Source organism: Dipodomys ordii, unplaced genomic scaffold, assembly GCF_000151885.1.
Source record: "Dipodomys ordii isolate 6190 unplaced genomic scaffold, Dord_2.0 Scaffold31, whole genome shotgun sequence".
Taxonomy (NCBI): domain Eukaryota; kingdom Metazoa; phylum Chordata; class Mammalia; order Rodentia; family Heteromyidae; genus Dipodomys; species Dipodomys ordii.
The window spans coordinates 8,040,295-8,053,358 of NW_012267247.1; the positions used below are offsets into that span (position 1 = coordinate 8,040,295).

Below are 13,064 nucleotides of genomic sequence, written 5' to 3' on the forward strand. Positions count from 1 at the left end.
CAATTACATGGGCAGGATAATGCGTACATTTCTTACCAAGCATTGCAGCCTCCTCCTTTGGTTTACCCTTCACATCCCTTCCCAGCCTTCCCCCTGGAATATAAAATATTTAAAGTACTCTAAGTGATTTGTTTATCTTTGACATTTCCCTTTTATCTGCTTGATGATTGTTTTTTAGAATTAGGGAAGAAAAGAGTTAAATAATACATGTGGGGTATTTTTTTTTTTGGTTGTTGTTGTTTATTTGGTTTTGTTGTTTTGTGCCAGTACTAGGAGCTTTAGCTTTTTAGCACAAAGCTGATGTTCTAACTATTTGAGCCCACCTCCACTTCTGGCTTTTTGCTCGTTAATTGGAGCATGCAGTCCAGGCTTGCCCATCAAAAAGCCTAGCTTGGTGGTAGCGTTTATGATCCCAGCTACAAGGGAAGCTGTAGGTAGGAGAATTGATCTTGGTCTGAGGCTGGCATTAGGCAAAAATTAAAGATCCTAACTAAAAGCAAAAAATGGTTAGAAATGTGGCTCAGGTTGTAGAGTACATCCCTAGCAAACCTTGAGTTCAAACCCTAGAGCAAATAGCAACACACACCCATACTCACAAACATACCCTAGTTTCAGACTTAAGGTTCAAAACAATACCAATATTGAGACTTCTTGGAATAGGTTGTCTTAAAAGGGTAAGAATAGTTGCCCATGTTCGTCAGAGAAGAATGAAAGAGTAGTATAAAAAGGCATGTCAGTTCAGCTTTTTTATTTTTTTATTTTTATTTTTTGGTCGGTCCTGGGGCTTAAACTCTGGGCCTGAGTGCTGTCCTTCAGCTCAAGGCGATCACTCTACCACTTGAGCTACAGTGCCACTTCCGGTTTTTTGGTGGTTTATTGGAGATAGGAGTCTCACGGTCTTTCCTGCCCGGACTGGCTTTGAACCGAGATCCTCAGATCTCAGCCTCCTGAGTAGCTAGGATTACAGGCGTGAGCCACCAGCGCGCTGCAGCTTTTTTATTCTTGAAGTTCTAATACTAATGTCTAATTCTGTGACAGTATAGTAAGTTTATCGTTTATAGAGATTTAGCCCATTTTAATGTTATTTCTAATGTAAAAATGTTTCATAACAATGTTTTTCTTCAAAACTAGATTATATCTACTCTTTAAGTGTGTATACCAAGTTGTAAGAGACAGACGAATATAAACATAGGAAAAATAATGGTTACTGTTATTAATTGATAACTAATTATATAAGTTAAGTTTTGCTCTGTAGAGTACCCACCACTTGTTAGGTAAGCAGCAACTTAGAAGGTTACAGAGGCTTAAAGACTAGTAGATCAGTGATAGAATACTTGCCTATATTTGCCTAGCATGCACAAGGGCTTGTGTCCAGTCCCTAGCACCCATGTGTGCATGCATACGTGCGCACACACACACACACGAGTGCATGAAAAGACAGGAAAGAAATAAAGAGAAAGAATAATAAAAGGTTCAAGAAAAATATATGATGGATGTACTGTTATAAGCGCTAAATATTCTAGAGGATTTGGGTGGGATACCCATTCTTGTTAAGTACTTGTATTATTTGGAAGAGAATTTTGTTAGGCTTATGAGATTTTAAGTAAAATTTAAATTTCTTCAAAGGAGGTATGGAATTTTTCAGGAATTACTTGAATTTATTTTATTTCAGAAATCGAGCTATAGCAGATTATCTTCGTTCAAATGGCTATGAAGAGGCGTATTCGGTTTTTAAAAAGGAAGCTGAATTAGATATGGTATGTTTGACATTTTATATAATTATTCATGGTAAAGTTAACAAGTGGATTTTACTCAAATGCTAAAAGTTAATAGTCTAGCCACTGGCAAATCTAGTTTCTTATTGTGGTTTACTTGACATTGAATTTGATTTTCACATTCTTTTAGCTATCAGATTCTTAATAATGCTTCAGAATAGAGATGCTTTCTGTGGCTTGAAGTGTCATAGTTAAAAAGTTGTCATTTTTTTTCCCCTTGTAGAATGAAGAATTAGATAAAAAGTATGCTGGCCTTTTGGAAAAAAAATGGACATCTGTTATTAGATTACAAAAGAAGGTAAGTCTTTTTCTTTTTAAATTATATATTCTGTGTGTTACCATATACTTTTTGAAATACTGGCATAAATAATATCTAATTAGAGAAGACAAAAATACATTTGTTGCCAGGCGCCAGTGGCTCATGCCTGTAATCCTAGCTACTCAGGAGGCTGTGAGAATCACGGTTCAAAGCCAGCCTGGGCAGGAAAGACCATGAGACTCCTATCTCCAGTAAACCACCAGAAAACCGGAAGTGACGCTGTAACTCAAGTGGTAGAGCACTCGCTTTAAGCTGAAGAGCTGAGGGACAGCACCCAGGCCCAGAGTTCAAGCCCTACAACCAACCAAAAAAAAAATGTTTGTTGTGATTTATGAAAATTTTGGCTTACAGCATTGATGATACATGCTTAGCTTACCCTTCGCATCTGAAATAGTAACTTTTGAATCTGCATTGTTCTGACTTTGGGAAATGAATGTGGAAGTAATTCATTTGTGTCCTGAGAAGAAAAGGACACATGAGGCCATTGGGTATTGAAGAAAGAAGGCTAAAATTTGTTCTTAGACAAGTCATGCATTTTGAACTTCATTTTTACCTTACATAGCTAAATCATAATTCTAACATAACATTATGTAGAAAAAGCTAAAATAAATAATATGATTCTAATGTGAGTTCAGCCATATAAAGCTCTAAGAAAAGAACCTACCTGCCTAGCAGATGTTCAGTAAATATTATCTTTTAGCTGGGTGCCAGTGGTCCTAGCTATTTAGGTGATCTGAGGATTATGGGTCAAAGCTTGTTCAGGCAGGAAAGTCCATGAGACCCTTATCTCTAATGAGCTACAAAACAAGCAAATAAAACAAAAAATGGAGCTATGACTCAAGTTGTAGAGCACTAATTAATCTCTTTTTGTTGTTGTTGTTTTTGGTCGGTCCTGGGGCTTGAACTCTGGACCTGGGTGCTGTCCCTCAGCTCTTCAGCTCAAGGGAAGCGTTCTACCACTTGAGCTATAGTGCCACTTCCGGTTTTCTGGTGGTTTTTATTGGAGATAAGAGTTTCATAAGCTTTCTTTGAACCATGATCCTAGATCTCAGCCTCCTTAGTAGCGAGGATTACAGGCGTGAGCCACTGGTGCCCGGCTACAAATTAATTTTAAAAGGAAGTGAGGGACAGCTCCTCAAGACCAGCACACACACAAAAATCCTTTTTTATTTTTGATCAGTCATAGAACTTGAACTTAGAGGGGCTGGGAAGGTGGCTCAGTGGAAGAGCGCTTGCCTTGCATGCCTGAGGCCCTGGCTTCGATTCCTCAGTACCACATAAGCAGAAAAAGCCGGAAGTGGTACTGTGGCTTAAATGGTAGAGCGCTAGCCTTGAGTTGAAATGCTGAGGGACAGCGCCCAGGCCCAGAGTTCAGACCCCACGACCGAGGGCAAAAAAAAAAAAAAAAAAAGCCCAAGCCAGTGTCCCAGGCCTATAATCCTAGCTACTCAAGAGGCTGAGATCTGGGGATCATGGTTCAAAGCCACCCTGGGCAGAAAAGTCCCTGAGGCCCTTATCTCCAATAAACCATTCAGAAAACCAGAAATGGTGCTGTGCTCAAGTGGTAGAGCGCTTGTCTTGAGCTGAAGAGCTGAGGGAAAGTGTCCAGGCCCAGAGTTCAAGCCCCACGACCAACAAAACCAAACAAACAAACAAAAACAGTTCAGTTGCACTGAATTTTTCCAGTTTTAGGTGATATATTTGACTGATTTAATTTTTTTTTTCATTTAAGTCAATCAAATGCCTTGCAGATTAGTTAGTACAGTTTTCTTGAGTATCTAAAGTATTTAGGTATGAAATAAAAACAGCTACTAAAGAACGTCAAATAAGTTATTTCTCAAAATCTTATCTATACTTAACTACATGTTCTTTTTCAAGGTTATGGAATTAGAATCAAAGCTAAATGAAGCAAAAGAAGAATTTACGTCAGGTGGTCCTCTTGGTCAGAAACGAGATCCAAAAGAATGGATTCCCCGTCCACCAGAAAAATATGCATTGAGTGGTCACAGGAGTCCAGTCACTCGAGTCATTTTCCATCCTGTGTTCAGTGTCATGGTCTCTGCTTCAGAGGATGCTACAATTAAGGCAAGCCTTTGTTAAAAGTAGACATGATAATGCACTAGATGAAAAGAGTATAAGATCATGAAAATGAGGGCTTCTGTAGAAGGACCAGGACAAGCTGTGTGAAACTGTAAATCATTTAATTCTGAACCTGAAAGACATAATTAACTAGGTAAGGGGTTATGCACCTTGTAATCCCAGACACTTTGGAAGCAGAGGTAAGAGGATCATGGGTCCAGATCTTACCAAATAAACAATAAAAAGGTCTAGAGGCTATTGCACAAGTGGTAGAGAACACTGGGAGGCCCTAAATTCAATCCCCATTACCTCAACAAGTAAATACTTGTACTTCATGCGAAGCATGCTGCTAGTGTGTTCACTGATGAATTTGAAAGAATACATTGGTAAGATTATATATTTTTACTGCTTTTATAGCAGTATAAATTTTTATCATGAAAATTTTATTGTATAATTATACAAAAAGTGAATATATATAATATATATTATATATATAATGTGAATATATATAATCCTAGCTAGCCAGTATCAAGGTTCAAAGCCAGGCTTTGTGTGATTCTTATATCCAATTAACCACCAGAAAGCCAGAAGTAGAGCTGTGCCTGGAACATGAGTTCAAGCCCCAGGGTTGGAACAAACAAGTAAATAAAATATTGTTATTTCATTTTTAAAATTTTAAATGGAAGATGCTTTTGTTAAGTTGCTATTTATCTCCTTAGCAATTGTACTCAGTAGACTCAGTGTTGAAAATGAACCATACAACTTGGTGGGCAAGGACAGGAGGAAGAGAGCAAAGGAAGGGGTGACATTGTCCAAAAAATATTCTCATGCCGGGTACCAGTAGCTCATGTCTGTAATCCTAATTACTCATGAGGCTGAGATCTGAGGATCAAAGTTCAAAGACAGTCTGGGCAGAAAAGTTCATGAGATTTTTTTTTTTTTTTTTTGGTCGGTTTGGGGCTTGACCTCAGGGCCTGGGCACTGTCCCTAAGCTCGTTCATTCAAGGATAGTGCTCTACCACTTTCACTTTGAACCACAGTGCCACTTCTGGCTTTTTCTGTGTATGTTATTGGAGATAAGAGTCTTACAAACTTTCCTCTCCAGGCTGGCTTGGAACCACCATCCTCAGATCTCAACCTCCTGAATAGCTAGGATTACAGGTGTGACCTACAGGCACTTGGCTTTTTACATCACTTTTATAATAACAATTTTAAAAAAAACCCTTTCCTTAGATATCTGATCTCTACTACTCTAGTAGAAATGAGCCTTCTGGTATCTGGGCACTGGTAGCTTATACCTATGATCCTAGCTACTCAGGAGGTTGAGATCTGAGGATCAAGGTTCTAAGCCAACATGGGCAGGAGAGTCTGTGACTCCTATCTCCAATTAACTAACAAAAAGCCAGAAATAGAGTTTTGGCTCAAGTGGTAGAGTATAAAAGCTCGGGGACAGTGCCCAGACCATTAACTTGAGCCCCAGGACCAACAAAGAACTGAGCATTCTGTTATTTTGCTAATTCTACATATACATTCTTGTCATAGCCCCCTGAAACTTTTTATTTTGGTCAGTTATGGGGCTTGAACTTGGCCTGGGTATTGTCCCTCAGCTCTTCATCTCAAGGCAAGCATGCTGCCACTTGAGCCACAGGGCCACTTCCAGTTGTCTGGTGGTTTATTGAAGATAGGAGTCTTACATACTTTCCTGCCCGGGCTGGCTTTGAACTGTGATCTTCAGTTCTCAGCCTCCTGAATAGCTAGGATTACAAGCCTGAGCCACAGGTGCCCAGCTTTGTTTTTTGGTCTTGTGCTTGAACTCTGGGCCTGTGCGCTGTCCCTCTGCTCTTCAGCTCAAGACGAGCAATCTACCACTTGAGCCACAGTGCCACTAACTTTCCTGCCTGGGCTGGCTTTGAACCACAGTCCTCAGGTATCAGCCTCCTGAGTAGCTAGGATTACAGATGTGAGTCACCGGTGCCCTGCTGAAACTTCTTTTGTGTGTGGTACTTTATTTGAACTTAGGGCCTCCTGTTCTCTTGGCTTGCTTGCTTACTCTACTACTTGAGCTATATCTCCAATCAGACTTTTTTTTTTTTTGGTCCGGTCGTGGGCTACTTCTGGCTTTTTTTTCCTTTTTGCTTATGTGGTGCTGAGGAATGGAACCCAGGGCCTCATGCATGCAAGGCAAGCGCTCTACCACTGAGCCACCTTCCCAGCCCCTCCAATCAGACTTTTTGTTGATTATTTTGGAGACGGAATGTCACAGACTATTTTCTTACCTGAGCCAGTTCTTGAACCATCGGCACCCAGCCATAAAACATTTTTTACACTTAAATTTCCTATTTATATCTGTTGCCTGCCTTAGAAGGGAGGAACTGAACCTTGTGGATTTACATGCATTCTACTAGCATGATTGTATATGTTAAGTACTTACTGTGGTAGCAGAAGTCTATTTTAATAAATGAAACCAGTTTTGGCTAGAGAAATAGTCGATTTGTCCATTTGTTATTTCAGTTAATTAGTAAGATGTCAGACTGGTGGCTGAATATAATGTGAAATGAAAAAGTAACTTATTGGTATTAATCAGTTTTTTTCTTCCATAGGTGTGGGATTATGAGACTGGAGATTTTGAACGAACTCTTAAGGGACATACAGATTCTGTACAGGATATTTCCTTTGACCACAGTGGCAAGCTTCTGGCTTCCTGTTCTGCAGATATGACCATTAAACTATGGGATTTTCAGGGCTTTGAATGCATCAGAACCATGCATGGTAAGGGGGTAACAGATAGTGCTTTAGCAGTGATTTCTAGCATTGCAGATGCCCTACACTCAACTCTTAATCATTTGCATTGCTAGAGGAGCATATGATGTATATACATAGTCTTTAGATAAGCTATAATGGTTTAGAATTGTTTGTATGAAGCTTTAAGATTGCTCTGACTCACATAAAATACTTGGTATTCTTAAGTGCTTTTTTTTGGGGGGGTCAGGTTGTGGGGCCTGAACTCTGGGCCTGGGCGCTGTCCCTCAGCTCTTCAGCTCAAGGCTAGCACTCTACCACTTGAGCCACAGTGCCACTTCGGCTTTTTTTTCTTTTTGCTTATGTGCTGTTGAGGAATCGAACCCAGGGCCTCATGCATTCAAGGCAAGCGCTCTACCACTGAGCCACCTTCCCAGCCCTCTTAAGTGTTTTTAGACAACAAAAACTGCCCTGTCATTGGTTTATCTGAAGAAGGAAATAAAGTTATGGGGAATTCCTTCTTTTCATCCATTCAGTTGGAAGCTGAAGTCCAGAGATCAATGATGTAATGAAAACTGTAGCCCAGGTTTCTTGGCTCACTTAGAGAAGTGTTATATCTATATACGCATTGTCAGCTTCTTGGCCCAGTCATGTGTGGAGACAAGGCAGTATGCTTTTGTGGGAATTGTCTTTGGAATCCATTATCTGGGTTCATAGTCTTTCTTCTTAGGCCATTAGGAAATTTTTAATTCTTTCATCTGTAAAATAAAGGTCATGAGCCGGGTGCTGGTGGCTCACGCCTGTAATCCTAGCTACTCAAGAGGCTGAGATCTGAGGCTCACGATTCAAAGCCAGCCCGGGCAGGAGAGACCATGAGACTCCTATCTCCAATAAACCACCAGAAAACCAGAAGTGGCGCTGTAGCTCAAGTGGTAGAGCGCTCGACTTGAGCTGAATAGCTGAGGGACAGCGCCCAGGCCCAGAGTTCAAGCCCCACGAACAACAAAAAAAAAAAAAAAAAAGGTCATGATAGCTAAGATGTCAAGAGGATAATAGTATGTGATCATGATATAATAAATCATCTTGAAGCCAGCGCCAGTGGCTAACGCCTGTAATCCTAGTTACTCAGGAGGCTGAGATCTGAGGATCTTAGTTCAAAGCCAGCCCAGGCAAGAAAGGCCAAGAGACTTTTTTTTGGGGGGGGGGGATGGTCCGGCCATGGGGCCTGAACTCTGGGCCTGGGCGCTGTCCCTCAGCTCTTCAGCTCAAGGCTAGCTCTCTACCTCTTGAGCCACAGCGCCACTTCCGGCTTTTTTCTTTTTGCTTATGTGGTGCTGAGGAATCGAACCCAGGGCCTCAGGCATGCAAGGCAAGCGCTCTACCACTGAGCCACCTTCCCAGCCCCTCAATCTACTTTTTTATGTGCCCTGTTGTAGCTATAACGACAGGTGGGTCCATCTATTGGTGAGAAGGGGGTCGTGTGTATTCCCAGTCTGGCCCGCAACCATAATCTTGTTTCAGCCTCCTAAGTAGCTAGATTTACAGTTGTAGGTCACCAGTACCCTGCTGAAATAATACTTTTTTAAAATCTCCCTAAACACAGCAGCATAAAAATAATTCTCGACCACTATTAGTCTCAGGTTTGTCTGCTCAGGCTGGCTTTGAACTGAGATCCTCACGTCTTAGCCCTCTGAGTAGGATTATAGGCGTGAACCACTAGCACCTGACTCTGTCTTGCTTTTTAGCCCAGGCTAGCCTTGAAAATGAGATCCTTTGATCATCTTGCCTCAGTCTCTGCAGGGCATAACAACACCTGACCCCCATTTCTTTTATTGATTTGTGAACTGTATAATGTAAATCTTATTTTATATATCTAAGAATATCAGCCATAGAATATTTCATGTTATAAACATTCAGATTCACTAGAGTGTATGAATATATTGTCATAGTGGTGATGCCTGTGTTTATAAACAGTCATGGAGATTGAAATTTAATTTATAATCAGTTCCTGAACTTTTTTGTGTAAATCTCCAAGGTTTATTTAAAGCTCAGTGAATTAAGAACTTGATATGGCCAGGTACTGTGGCTTACAGCTATAATCCTAGCTACTCAGGAGGCTGAGATCAGAGAGTCATGGTTAGAAGCCAACCTGGGCCTGGAAAGCCTTCACTCTTATCTCCAATTAGCTAGCAAAAAGCTGGAAATGGAGATGTAGCTCAAGTGGTAGAATGCTAGCTTTGAGCTCAGGGAAAGTGCTCAGGCCCTGAGTTAAGCCCTAGGACCTGTACACACAAAAGAGAACTTGCTGTGGCTTTTTTAAATACTATGGAATAATCCATGGTGAACTGAGGCCTAATTATTTTTGGTGTTTTATTGCTAAATACATTATTGTGTTATGTGTTTTAGGCCATGACCACAATGTCTCTTCAGTAGCCATCATGCCTAATGGAGATCATATAGTGTCTGCTTCACGGGATAAAACTATAAAAATGTGGGAAGTGCAAACTGGGTAAGTAAGTTTAGTTGAAGAGGCATAGCTAAAAAGAAAGACAAAACCATACTCCTGATGTTTAGTAATTTTTCTTTCTTTGGCTTAATCTAACATGATCATCATGATAGTTGTTGTACTGACAGTTATATACTTTTTTTTTTTGTCAGTCATGGGGCCTGAACTCAGGTCCTGGGCACTGTCCCTGAGGTCTTCAGCTCAAGAGTAGTACTTTACTACTTGAGCCACAGTGCCACTTCCAGCTTTTTCTGTATATGTGGTGCTGAGGAATCGAGCCCAGGGCCTCATGCATACGAGGCAAGCACTCTACCACTGAGCTACCTTCCTGGCTCCGATTTATATACTTTGAAAGTAAGTTTAAGTAACTCATATACCAGTACATGAGTTCAGTGCTAGAACACTTGCCTAGCCCTCAAGCTATGCACAAGACTCTTAGCTTTAGTTCCTAGCACTACAAAAACAAAAACTTGTCCCTCCCCCCGCCAAAAAAATCCATTAAGTAATATTTCAATATTTCTGTGGGTAAATTAAAATGTAAATAACATTTGTGTTAGTATGGCCCTGTTATGTTGAGCTTAGAATTACACTTAATAGTTGTTGTAAAACCTTAATTGACTGGTTTTGCCCAGATTAGTAAAGCATTGTTTTTCCAGAATCACTGGAAACATTATAAAGCATTGTATTCCTCTGTGTATTTTGCTTTTTCTGATTTTATTGATGTCCCAGTCAGCCTGTATTAGTGTTTGACTTTCTGTCCTACGTTTATCTTGTATTAACCAGGATTTTACATTTATTTTGTTGACTTCGATATGTTTTGTCTAACTTCTTTTATCCTAATGCATAGATATTTTTGTGTTATTTGTGAAAAGTATTCTGATGATTGTTACTCACAATGTAAATTATTACTTACGTTGACAGCTACTGTGTGAAGACATTTACAGGACACAGAGAATGGGTACGTATGGTACGGCCAAATCAGGATGGCACTCTCATAGCCAGCTGTTCCAATGACCAGACTGTTCGTGTGTGGGTCGTAGCAACAAAGGAGTGCAAAGCAGAGCTCCGAGAACATGAGCATGTGGTGGAATGCATTTCCTGGGCTCCAGAAAGTTCATATTCTTCCATCTCTGAAGCAACAGGATCTGAGGTACTATATAATATACATGTCATTTTATGATTTAGTTGCTGAAATCTTAAGACCCTTATATAATGTTTCTATTTTTCAATTTTAGATCTGGTGGCTCATTTAAGAATCTGCATCCTAGAGTTTTTGAATCTTGAAACTCTGACCTTTCCAACATGTAGTTGGGCTTCTTTTTTTAAATTTTTTTTTGTTGGTCATGGGCCTGGGCACTGTCCCTCAGCTCTTCAGCTCAAGGCAAGTGCTCTACCACTTGAGCCACAGCGCCACTTCCAGTTTTCTAGTGGTTTATTGGAGATAGAGTCTCATGGTCTTTCCTGCCTGGGCTGGTTTTGAACTGGGATCCTCAGATCTCAGCCTCCTCAGTAGGTAGGATTATAGGCGTGAGCCACGGGCGCCCAGCTGGGCTTTTCTTTTTTTTGGGGGGGGGGTTCTGGTTTGAACTCTGGGCCTGGGCGCTGTCCCTCAGCTCTTCAGCTCAAGGCTAGCGCTCTACCACTTGAGCCATAGCACCACTTCCAGCCTTTTTTCTTGCTTACGTGCTGCTGAGGAATAAAACCCAGGGCCTCATGCATGCAAGGCCAGCGCTCTACCACTGAGCCACCTTCCCAGCCTGGACTTCCATTTTTTAACCAGTGATTATTGTTGCTGTGAAATGAACCTTGATTTGATGTGCGTTGAGGCTGGGGATTCTCTTTAAGTCCGGTTTCTGCTACACAGCAAGACTTCTTCTCAAAACACAAATAGCCAAAAAAATTACAGAATGGTATTTCCATTAATATGTTGTATGAGCCAAAATTGGTCATATTTTTTGTAGAGGCTTTCATATCATGGATTTCTAATACTGCATCTTAAATTGAAGAAGAAATCACCCTTAATCTGGACTAGTTTTCTGAATGAAACTTACGTTGTGATTCCTCTTGATTTTGGCTGGCCTATCTCATTCATTCCCCCCTCCCCCCCTTCTATCACCTGGGCTTTTTTTTTTGTTTTTTTTAAACTTAATTTTTTTTTTTTTTGTTGGTCGTGGGGCTTGAACTGTGGGCCTGGGCGCTGTTTTTTTTTGTTTTTTTAATTCTCTTTTTTTTTTGTTTTGTTTTTTTTTTTTGCTTACGTGGTGCTGAGGAATTGAACCCAGGGCCTCATGCATGCAAGGCAAGCGCTCTACCACTGAGCCACCTTCCCAGCCCCCTATCTCAGGCTTTTAAGCATGCCAGACAAGTGCTCTTATATCCCACTCAGTATTTTCAAACTCTATTCTGCCCTGTGGTGATTGTTACTTACCATGTGGATCTATCCTGGCTGGACTTTAACTAAAACTTAAAAGTTTTAAAGTCTTTTCCCCCCTTTTTTTCGCCTTTTTTTTTTTTTTTTGGTCGGTCGTGGGGCTTGAACTCTGGGCCTGGGCGCTGTCCCTCAGCTCTTCAGCTCAAGGCGAGCGCTCTACCACTTGAGCTACAGCGCCACTTCCGGTTTTCTGGTGGTTTATTGGAGATAGGAGTCTCATGTTCTCTCCTGCCCGAGCTGGCTTTGAACCACGATCCTCAGATCTCAGCCTCCTGAGTAGCTAGAATTACAGGCATGAGCCACCAGCGCCCAGCCCCTTTTTTCGTTTTTAAAATACTGAGGATTTAATTCAGGGTCTTGTGCTTGCTGAGTTGATAATACTCACTTGAACCATATCTTCTGGCCATTTTTTTCCTTAGTTTTTGTTTTGTTTTGTTTTGGCCGGTCGTGGGGCTTGAACTCTGGGCTTGGGCGTTATCCCTCAGTTCTTCAGCTCAAGGCGAGTGCTCTACTGCTTGAGCCACAGCGCCACTTCCAGTTTTCTAGTGGTTTATTGGAGATAAGAGTCTCACGGACTTTCCTTGACTTTCCTTGCCCAGGCTGGCTTTGAATCGTTATCCTCAGATCTCAGCCTCCTGAGTAGCTAGGATTACAGGTGTGAGCCACTGGTGCCTGGCTTTGCCTTAGTTATTTTTTTAGATAGGGTTTCACATTTTTGCCTTAAGCCAGCCTTAGACCTCAGTCTTCCTACCCTACAGATTCCTTTGTACTGGTTCAAAGGCATTTGTCACGATCATGGCTTACTAAGATAGGATCTTGCTAGCTTTTTGCCTTGGCTGGTCTTGGACTGAGATTCTCTTGATCTCTCTGACTCTCCAAGTGGCATGAGCCACTTTACCTGGTCTTAAGAATCCTTTTTTTTTCCTGTCAGTCGTGGGGCTTGAACCCTAGGGTCTGAGTGCTGTCCCTGGACTGCTTTTGCTCAAGGCTGCTTTTGCTCTACAATTGAGCTTCAGTACTACTTCTGGGTTTTTCTGTTTATGTAGTACTGAGGAATTGAATCAAGAGCTTCTTGCATGCTAGGCAAGCACTCTCACCACTAAGCCACATTCCCAGCCCAACAATCTCTCTGGATTATAGACGTGGTGCTGGGGCTCAAACCCAGTGCCTAGTGCAGACTAGGCAGGATCTCTATCATTGAGCTATATCCTCAGC

At 41.2% G+C, this 13,064-nt stretch overlaps 1 protein-coding gene across 2 annotated transcripts in view; it reads left to right on the forward strand.

Annotated features, from left to right (window-relative positions):
- Nucleotides 1-13,064, forward strand: part of Pafah1b1 (platelet-activating factor acetylhydrolase 1b, regulatory subunit 1 (45kDa)) — a 68,407-nt gene that overhangs the window by 43,744 nt on the left and 11,599 nt on the right. For both annotated transcript variants that reach the window (XM_013016465.1, XM_013016466.1), the window contains exons 3-8: nucleotides 1,673-1,757; nucleotides 1,999-2,073; nucleotides 3,973-4,179; nucleotides 6,774-6,942; nucleotides 9,319-9,421; nucleotides 10,340-10,568. In XM_013016465.1, the coding sequence (XP_012871919.1) occupies nucleotides 1,673-1,757; nucleotides 1,999-2,073; nucleotides 3,973-4,179; nucleotides 6,774-6,942; nucleotides 9,319-9,421; nucleotides 10,340-10,568 (868 nt within the window). The remainder of the gene's footprint in view (nucleotides 1-1,672; nucleotides 1,758-1,998; nucleotides 2,074-3,972; nucleotides 4,180-6,773; nucleotides 6,943-9,318; nucleotides 9,422-10,339; nucleotides 10,569-13,064) is intronic.